At 41.1% G+C, this 9,970-nt stretch overlaps 1 protein-coding gene across 2 annotated transcripts; it reads right to left on the bottom strand.

The window, feature by feature from the left end:
• Positions 1-1,303: 1,303 nt before the first annotated feature.
• COX8 (Cytochrome c oxidase subunit 8) lies at positions 1,304-3,192 on the bottom strand. Of its 2 annotated transcripts, XR_013897663.1 has the most exons (3): positions 3,013-3,192; positions 1,985-2,218; positions 1,304-1,904 (listed from the first exon to the last, which is right to left on the bottom strand). XR_013897663.1 is itself a non-coding variant. In XM_080273966.1 (2 exons), exons 1-2 carry the CDS (start codon positions 3,124-3,126, stop codon positions 2,123-2,125), a joined length of 210 nt encoding a protein of 69 aa, XP_080130092.1. In that variant the 5' UTR covers positions 3,127-3,192; the 3' UTR covers positions 1,304-2,122. The 2 variants fall into 2 exon arrangements, 1 of the variants encoding a protein (XP_080130092.1); XM_080273966.1 differs by having other exon boundaries at positions 1,304-2,218.
• Between the last annotated feature and the right edge of the window lie 6,778 nt (positions 3,193-9,970).

Below are 9,970 nucleotides of genomic sequence, written 5' to 3'. Positions count from 1 at the left end.
AAATGATAATAAATACCATGAGGATGTCAAGGTGTAATATACAAAGAATCTGCTGTGGAATTGGTTTATTGTGTATGTTATGTCCTTAATTCTCTTGTATGATATTCCTGCAGAGTATGTATATTAGAGAGATATTAATAAACCTGCAAGAGAATGGAAGGTGTAATATGCAAAATAAATCTCAAAGGAATTGTTTTTTCTGTATAATACACCTTTATATTCTCATGATATTGCTATATGAGTATATTGATAGTAATAAAATGCAAGAGAATGTCAAGGTGTAATATGCAGAATAAATGACTAATTTATGAAGCCACCAATGCCACCTGGAGTATGACCTAAAATGACAAGTACTGAGCCACCGTACATCTACTTGTTGTGTCCTCCACTTGTCTTGGTTTTGATATGTTGTACTTCATCCTGTGGGGTTGAGATGGGAAACAATGCAAGTTGTTGTAAATAAAATTTTACAGATTGTTGAGTTTTCGTTGACCCCTTGTTGGATGCAGGACCCAGGGAGATTGGATGGAGGGGGAAAAAAATGGTACTTTTTTCTTTTTCCCACCCCTCCATATCATCATCTCATCCAGTCTCCCACTCATGGATGGGGTAATATGCCAACTTGCCTCCCACTCAGGGATGGGATAAGGTAGGCTCTGTCTGAGTATCGGCCTGTTTGTTGGAGCAAATGCTGAACCATTTTCGGCCAAGAAATATGGGCTGCAGCAACTCCAGACTTGTCTGGATACTGAACTTGGTACTAAAGATATTTTGAGGTTGTGTTCAAGGACTGATATGTTGTGATGAGTGCATGTTTCAACTACACAGCGGTAAGGCACAGTGGATTGTTTGCTGGATGTATTTTGTTTGTACTAAAGCAGGGAAGGGCAATGGCTACACGCAGACCGGCTAGACACTCTCTCTCTGGGTTGGGTAGTTTTCAGAGTTAAATGGTCAGATATTGCTGTTGATGCAGAGGCATTGCATCAAGCTAACCTGATCATTTTCTGTAGTACAGTATATAAAACACCTTTAATCAACCTGACCTAAAATTGCCACCTCCACATGAAGCTGTTGGAACACACACATGCTAGAATGCTGTATTAGTAATAAAAAAAATGTTATGGAAAGGATAGAGCTGTATTATTGTCTTTTTTCTGTCACTGAGCACAAAATAAGCTGCAAAAGGACAGAAATGTAGCCCAAATAAGTTATACAAGTAAAATGAGTATCACTACAATGAACAGTTAATTGGTAAACGACACAACCAAGTCCATCAGGGCATCAAAATACAAAGTCCTTTAATTAGTTTTATTCTATGTACAAAATGTTCACAAAGAATTGTACTGACAAAAAACAAAGATACCTGGCACTGCATCAGTTCAGTGTTACATAATATTAACTTCCTATTAACTTTAGCTTACTACACACCAGACCAATTACAACACTGACGCAGGGACTATACCATAAGTTTTCCCATCAGAATTGACAATGCTGGATATTCTGCCATTTACAACATTTACTGACACACTGAAGGGAAGTTCACAATGGTGTTCCTGTCTCTCTCCATAATGGGCTGTTCCGGTATTCTATGTGCCCTTGGAATCTGTAGCATTTCCTTCTCAGTAATTTATTCCCTACCTTACAATTTGTCATTCTTGTTACAGTATTGATGCAAACATGTCGATATTAGTAAGACTTAAGTTGCACACAAGCCAACATTAAGCTGAAATACAGTATACAGAGAAAACCACAAAGGAAGAAAGGGCTCCAGTTCATATGCCACCTAAAACACCCCCCTCCATTCCACCACATGGCCACCAAAATGAAATCCCTTGTGTGGTTGGCTGCTGAGGTGCACAGCTAGGAAGTTTGGCCTCATGGATACACATCTGTGGTGCACCCTGATGCTGTCAAGGTAGAGTATGGTGATGTTGGGCTTGATGTGGCCAGATGGAGAGTCCTATTTATATCCACAGTACACCATGATTTGTCCGGGAAGAGTATAGTGATGTTCAGCTTGATGTGGCTGGATGGAGAGGCCTAATTTTATCCACAGTACACCCTGATGTTGTCCAGGTTGAGTATGGTTATGTTAGGTGTGGTGCGGCCGATGGAAAGCTTAGTCACGTCCACGATACGCCTTGATGTTGGCCAACACCCACGCAGGGACGCTGCAGCACCCAACCATGATCACAACACCATGGACCATCTTCTCCTGTGGGAAATTAAACTTTGTGTTAGAAGTGTCAAACTGTACGGCCGTGACACTTGGGGTGGAAAAGGGTAGGATATAACGAGCCTGGAATGAAATGACGTGAGGCTAATCAAATGGATAGGTGATGGGAAACTAGATATCTTCAGGGCAACACAGTAATTCATCATTATCCAAACCTCATGTTGGGGTTTGGTAGGGACCAGAGGCAGAAAAAAAAAAAAAAAAGTAGAATGAGACACACACATTCAGTCACTTGTGTGAAAATGCAAATTCGTCCTTTAAAAATTTCACTTTCTTAGCAACTGATGTAAACCACATAGACACAAAAACAATATTAAAATGTGACATACAAGACAATGTTAAAGTGCAATGTGACAAGTGCTCAGAAACTAAAAAGGAGCCATACAGCCCCCAATTCAACCGAAATATGGACCTATAAACTAAATGCACAACTACGTAACCACACTCACTACCACCTCCATACCAAATTCACTCCTTATCTTTAAATCAGCAGTATTGACCTAATTCCACAACAGGTGGTGTTTTAGTGCCTGACATAACATACAACTACTGCAGCTACCGATGGTCATGCTAACCTTAGCCTATTAACACCTACTTATTATGACCACACAAATAACGATCTCGCAAAAATGCTGAAGCAGGATGCTCTATCACCGCTTTAGAGTGAGTATATCCACCCCATATACATTCCACTCACGGTGATATCATGAAAAACCTTTTAAATGTTTTGGTTAAGAATCAGCTGACCGGGTAGAGACGGTGACGCAACTTACAGCAAAGGAGATTTTATTCCTGGGCGGCGACGCAATCACTACGTTGGTTCTCCTGGCCACGGCCATGGTGCTGTTGGCCTGAATGATGCGGCTGGCTTGCCTCAGAGCAAACATGTTGGCGAGAAATCAGGGAAAACTATGGACCTCCGAAGTCTTCACACTTCTGGCTCAAGCAATATGGCGGCGACCCAGGACAGACAGCTGGTTCTCTTAGTTATCTCTACAGGCACAGAAGAAAAAGAAAATGGCAGATTTTGCAGTTTAACCATACCTCAAATTTCAACAAAAGATTATTTAATGGCAATCACTCTCCTCTATTGCCAAGATAGCCCCATTTCACTTCTACACATTTATCCGAAAGTTCAAGTTTGGCTCTGACTCTCAATGAAAATTGAGATTTCTGGCCTATACCATAAACAATTCAGTTTAACAAATGGATGAAAGCAAGATCAAATAATCGCCCAGGCCTAGATCTATTGAAGAAATGCACTATAGAGCTTTTTTATAATATATTTTGTTCGTTATTAGTAGAAGCTGAGTCAAAGATTGCAACGCGTTATTGAATAGTTTTGTGTGGACTTGTTGTCGATGCAGGATATGTCAGCGGAGCCCTCCTTCATGACCTGTTTCTGCACAGTTGGGTGAGTCTCCAGTTTCCTTATGATATCTCACAAATTCACTCTTTTATGGGGATTATTTTCAGCCAATCAAATTACCTCTATGTCCCTTGAAATACGAGAAATAAACAAATGTTTACACTGGGTCCGAGTCGGGGGCGTTCAACCTACCCTACCAGTCCGCCATCAAAATCGCATATATGAGGGATTTTGAGGTATTTTGGGGGGATATTGGGAGTATAGTGATGTCTATGGGGATGGTATAGGCCGGCATGGGGGTATTTCTGTGGTGTGGGAGGGGCAGGGGGGCTGTGAGGGTGAAAAATAAAGAGTTGACAAAGATTGATCAGAAGTAAACATACACCACGGCCACTTAGACGTAATAATAACACGGCATTATTTCACTTCAGTCCATAAATATTGAGAGGACAAGAACCTGTTTTTCGGTTATTATTGATTTGCAGTGGAAATATTGTTAAGAAAAGATGCTCAAATTTATTATAGCAAGTCAGAGAATATATCTAAATAAACTAGGAAAAGTATGGGTCAAAACTGAAACTGATAACACTAAAATGATTTGTGGTTGTTATATACCTTTGAGATGGATGTTGCCATGGTTACCTCAGGAAATTAGTGTTTGGGGGGCAGATTTGTAGTTCTGGAGAGTCAAGGTTATCCTGATGGGTTTTCTAACTTTAACTAACTAACCAGCTCTACCTAAACTAACCCAGCAGACTTAATCTAACTAATGTAACCTAATTAAACCAATCTAAACTTGCCTAATGATGGGATGTGACTGTGAACACAATAAAACTTGTCAGAAAATAGAAAAACTATCCACTTCTTGTTTTAAATATAGACTTCAGGTGACTTTACACTGAATGACATATATATGACTTTTCATAGCCCTGGAAGCTGTGTATTGTTTTGGATAGTAACCACATAGAAAAATGGATACCTGGTGGTTGAGTACGTTAAGACTTCTATCACATGTCATCCCTAAGTCTTTTAAAAATCCTTGCGGTTTGTATATAGTTCTTTCATTATAACTTGGCTTAGATTTTTGTCCTTTTGCAGCATATTATGTGTAGCTCAGTGGTAGAATATGATAATGCTGTGGCTGTACATCCTTTCCTTGGCACTTCTTTATGACTAGCATTGAAGATAAAGATGGTAATTTTAGGCCAGGTTAAAGTGAAAAGAATGTAGTCCATCCTGCCTACTCCACTTGACTTAGCTATTACTCCACTGGATCCACCTTTGCCCCACTTGATCCATCTTTGCTGCCTGATGCTGTAGGGAAAGCCAGGGTTTGGATAATATATTCATGACTGATTCCCTGTTGTAATTTAGTTTTATTTTTGCAGGAAGAACTACAGACTTTTCAAGACTGTGTACTCCTCATTCCTTGTCCTTCCTGCCAGAACAGCTCACAGTAATTTTCCTCTTGTAACCAAGACCTACTTTTTAAAGGGAAAACTCCACAGAACAGATCACAATTACAACAGGGAATTCTATCTATCTATCTATTGCCAGACGCCATAATCACGTACGGGGTGGCCATTTGACTCTGAGTTATTTGTTTTACAGGGAGGGATGGCAAATAATTATGTTCGAGAACCCCACTCCAGGAATGCTTTTGTGTTTGTTTTAGCGTCCCCCAATCTCAGTCATCAGCCAGTCACTGTCTGGGTTGGCCATGATGTAGCTAACAGGTGGCTGCCTCCCCAGATACACTGTCGTGTCTCAAAATGAATTGCCAACAGTAGCAACCCATACAGCCTAAGATAATGTACAATATTAGCACAGTCAGGGTAACACCTAGAGGAGTTATCTGGCAACCTTGCTGATGCAGTGACCTTGCAGCCCAGGATAATGAGTGAATAAGCCAGCCATGGGATCAGAAGCCTGAGATACACTATGGCTAATTGCTTTACAGGATAGGCCCCTAACTTTACCTTATTTACCTGTTTTAAGAGTAAAAAACATGTTTTTCATGTAGGCTACACCTCCTTACATAGGTATTTCATTCATCTCTTTCTGCCCTTTGTCAGTTCTTTTGTTTCTTTGACCTTCATGCTTTGCTTTTACACACTTTCACCCACTAAACAACTCTTTAGCCTTGACTGGCATGTTGTGGCATTAGGCTTATCTGAAACATGAATCCAGTGGACTGCAGGCTGAAGGTACCTCTCTCCTGCGGTCCAGTCTTCCATTAGCAGGGATAGGTAATTGGGAAGTAATTGAGGAATGTTAGTATAATGAGGCAGATGAGCAGCCCAGTTGTATTTGTGCTACCACAAGATGTTCCTCTCCAGCCACTTGGGACATAGGCCTGAGTCAGTCACGCAGTCTTAATTATTCTAGACAGTGGTAGGCAGGCTGTAGCTTAACCCCCATCAGTATCATGACAGAATTTATTTTGATATTCCTTCAGCCAAGTTATTAAAAGTAGGGAAGATTTCTTGTAGTGAAATAATTAGAATTGTTCTAAGTGAACCAGAACTGATGTAAAATAGACCTGACTGATCTGACCAGGGACAGCGGATAAGGAAAATACATATTCACGCTGGAGTGGTTCGTATGCAAAATGGCCAATTTGCTTGCGAAGTCCCCCACAGATTAATCTACCATCATGTGAATATGCATACAGTATGCGTATAGTAACTAAATCTAGTAGGTGTGCTAATGCCAGCCAAACCATATATGGCATTGTGATAAAGCAGGTTTGCCAGTGATGGGTAAGATCCGTGGCCCTTTTTCAGCACGGTACCAGTAGTCGTTTTCCGTGTTATCCGATTGTTTCACGCCAATAGCTTGTAATTAACTGTTCATGAGATGTGATGGATTGTAGTTGTCTCTCTGGAAGGAGCTGCCACTCATTGTAAGGACCATTCCATATGAGTATGATCACTGTGAGTGTTGGTCTCATGTGGAAGAATATCTCCAACCAGTGTTTATAATGCTTCTGATAACACATTTGAGTTGTTATGTACGGTAATCGAAGTCTGGTATACTCTTTTTACTCTAAGTTGTCATAAAGCTACCAGCTCTCCAGTTTGAAAGCTGGATAGTAACAGGAGATTAAAACTAGAATATGATGTTAAATGCAAGAAATGCTATGGAAAGTATGTAGAGTCATGGCATTGTCTTTTATGTGCCACTGAGCTGTGAAGCGACAGGAAAACAAAAATGCAAGCCAAGTTTAGGTGAAAGATATACTGTACTGTGAGTTGTTATATGACAATTTGCCAACATTGTATAGCTATTGGTATGGTTCTGGTGTCTTTCTCACTAAGTTAGGCTCAGTATCAGTAGTTTAGCCGTACCATGTGGTCTGTTGTGTGTCAGGGTCAGTTGCCTCTTCTAAGCCCAGTTGTTTCTGACCTGTTACATTAAAGATTCCTTGTATTTAGAGGCAAGAAATGCTTGAATCTGAGGTGTTAATCCTGCTCAATCAAGTGTGGTTGTAGAGGTGTTGGGTGTGAACACTTTCCTAACAGGTGGATGCACTGGGATCTGATTATCCATTTTGCTGCAGTCATTACCATTGTCCCTTTAGCTACCGGTATGTGTGTCTGATTTCAGGTGATGTACTTTTCAGTTGACTTGTACTGCTACCAAACACTTGCAGTCAACTTGAGAAATGCCACCAGAGTTGAAGGGGCTTATTAAGGCTATATCAAACTCTTTCACTTTGAGAACTGTATCTTAAACTAAATCAATTTGTCAGGGTATGGAAAAAAATAAATACAATATAGACATCTCCAGGCTCAGCAGTCAGCAGGTTAAACTGGTGGAGCATAGTGATTATTTGTGGAAGCAGTACCATTGTGTATGTATGGTATATATGAAGCTCCAGTTTTTCTTGAGTAGGTGGGTCCATGGGCTTGTTGCACCAAGGAAGGGAAGTTTGTGGTTTTGTTATAAGGTCCCTGTTTTCCTTGTCTGCTGTTGGGAGGTGCATGGTGGTAGTAATGTTTCTTGTGTTGATTCCTTGCTACAGAAGAGCATGTCTGTGAGGATATGCACCTTCAGGTAATGGGATAAGGGACTGAATAGGGAGGCTGCCAGAGATCGAGCGACGTGAAGAGCTGATATTATGTAACCAAGGTCGATTCATGCGAGGATGTACGAGTGCCTAACAGTATAAACGAACACCACAATAATACTTTCTAGTGTACCATCTATTTGTATTGGCATTAAGTAGATATAAGTAGCGAGCAAGAGAATGTAAAAGTATGGTAATATGCAGAATTAACCCCTGGAGAAGTGGTAAAGAGCCTTCTGACTGACGAGAATAGGACCCACGTTGCCATAGTTGCTTTGTGTCTCATGGGATACACTCTCATTCAGCTGACAGGTCACTTATCCTGAAGGGATTAATGAAAGCCTTATCTAACTTTTTCAGTTCAAAGAGTCTCCAAAGCTAATTGCCCCTAAAAGTAGCAAGAATAAGTTAAGGTAAGAAAGGCATCATCAGAGTCAGGTGGTCAAGCCAAGGTATTAGTGTTAGGTGGGAATGATCTGTGAGAATAAAGTGTGACTGTTCATGTGTACTTTCAGGCTGTAGGGTTTTCCCATCTACCTTAGCTGGCTCTATGTTATCTGGTTTTTATTTTTTCGTAGAGAGAACAATTTGCTGGGTTCTAGCCTATGGTTCCTTCCTTGCGTAAAATAAATATACAGTATAAACGTGTCAAGTGGGGTTGGTGGAGAATTAGTGCCCCTCCCTGTAAAACAATTAACTCTAAGCCCTTGGCCACCCTGTTTGGGATACATGGCGTCTGGCAATGAATGAAATGAATAAACGGTATGTGTATCTCCATGCAGACTTTGGTGGAGCTCCCAGGTTGGAATTACTGTTCAGGGTTTCATTTTTTTTTTTTTTTTTTAAATCCAAAGGACAGGGAAAAGAAAGTGCAAACTCTTTTCCTGTATATTGGTTATCTCATATCAGGAAAGAGATATACTATTGGCTTTTGGGTGCCAATGTTGACCAGTCTGCAGTTCTTTGTCATATTTGGCTTAGATTTTCGTCCCTTTATAGCTTATTTCACGGAGCTCAGTGGCTGAATATGGAACTGCTGTTCTGCATCGTTCCCATAGCACTTCTTTGTGACTAGTATCAACCTCTACTGTTAATCTTTAGTTACAGATCGGCATTCAGGATGGGGAGATGACAATTTTAGGACAAGTCAGAGTAGCAAGAGCATACCAGTAAAAGTTATTCATAACCACTTTTTTTTTTTACCTGTCTAAGAGGCCTATTACAAACTTTGATAAAACTGTTCATTCTCACTCCTTACACTAACCCTATGTGTAAAAAATATCGAGGTTTTGCTGTACGATGGTTTACCTCTCTCTCTCTCTCTCTCTCTCTCTCTCTCTCTCTCTCTCAAACCGTACTTGATCATCATTTTCCCTTACCCTGTATCTCAGTTTCTCTGTAGGCTACTGTACTTTCACAGTTTCCTGGGCCTCTCTCACCATCTTACTTTCTTTCACCTTCCCTCACTCTCACCCTCTCCCTCTCTCCCCTTTATGCTGGGAGATACACGGGCCATCCTTCTCTCTCTCTCTCTCTCTCTCTCTCTCTCTCACACACACACACACACACACACACAGTGATACATAAGCTGCCTTTATGTTCCTTCTGTCAGTTGAGATACATTGTTTCTCTCTCTCTCTCTCTCTCTCTCTCTCTCTCTCTCTCTCTCTATTGGCTGCATAGCAACAAGAGAGGGAAGAGTGAGGGGAGGATGCGAGGGAGGGAAGTAAAGAATCGAGAGAGAGAGAGAGAGAGAGAGAGAGAGAGAGTGAGAGAGAGAGAGAGTGAGAGAGAGAGAGAGAAATTGTTTTCCATTGAGATTGTTTTTGAAGTTGTTAAAAATAATGATGGCTAAAAAGAGGTACCGGTACATAAGTTGAGCGCAGTAGCTGTAATTACGCTGGAGAGAGAGAGAGAGAGAGAGAGAGAGAAAGAGAGAGAGAGCAGGGAGGAGATGCTGATGGTCGCCATGGTGATTGCTGTTGTTGCTTCGTCCCAACCCCTTCTCCACCCACGCTACTCCCACCTCCGCCCACTCCCCCCACCCACAGATTCCTTCTCAAAGTCTATCCGCTGCTTTATATAAATTCAATTATTGCTCTTTTTATAATCAGATGTCCGGGAGTGTATGTAAAATTGATTATTGTGACATGATTAGTGTAAAAGAGGTCGTAGTCAAGGTTTGTTTACATGGTCGGGACGCGGGGAAGACTCGTTGTGGCTCAGATCATCAGCTGGCCAGCCATTGGTACTCTGAGGCTGGGCTGGTTGTGGAGCCTCGAGTGTTTGT

The sequence above is a fragment of the Coenobita brevimanus genome, chromosome 56 (genome assembly GCF_032717465.1).
Source record: "Coenobita brevimanus isolate Jiangsu-jjx chromosome 56, ASM3271746v2, whole genome shotgun sequence".
Classification (NCBI taxonomy): Eukaryota; Metazoa; Arthropoda; class Malacostraca; order Decapoda; family Coenobitidae; genus Coenobita; species Coenobita brevimanus.
This window is presented reverse-complemented; position numbering and strand designations above follow the sequence as displayed.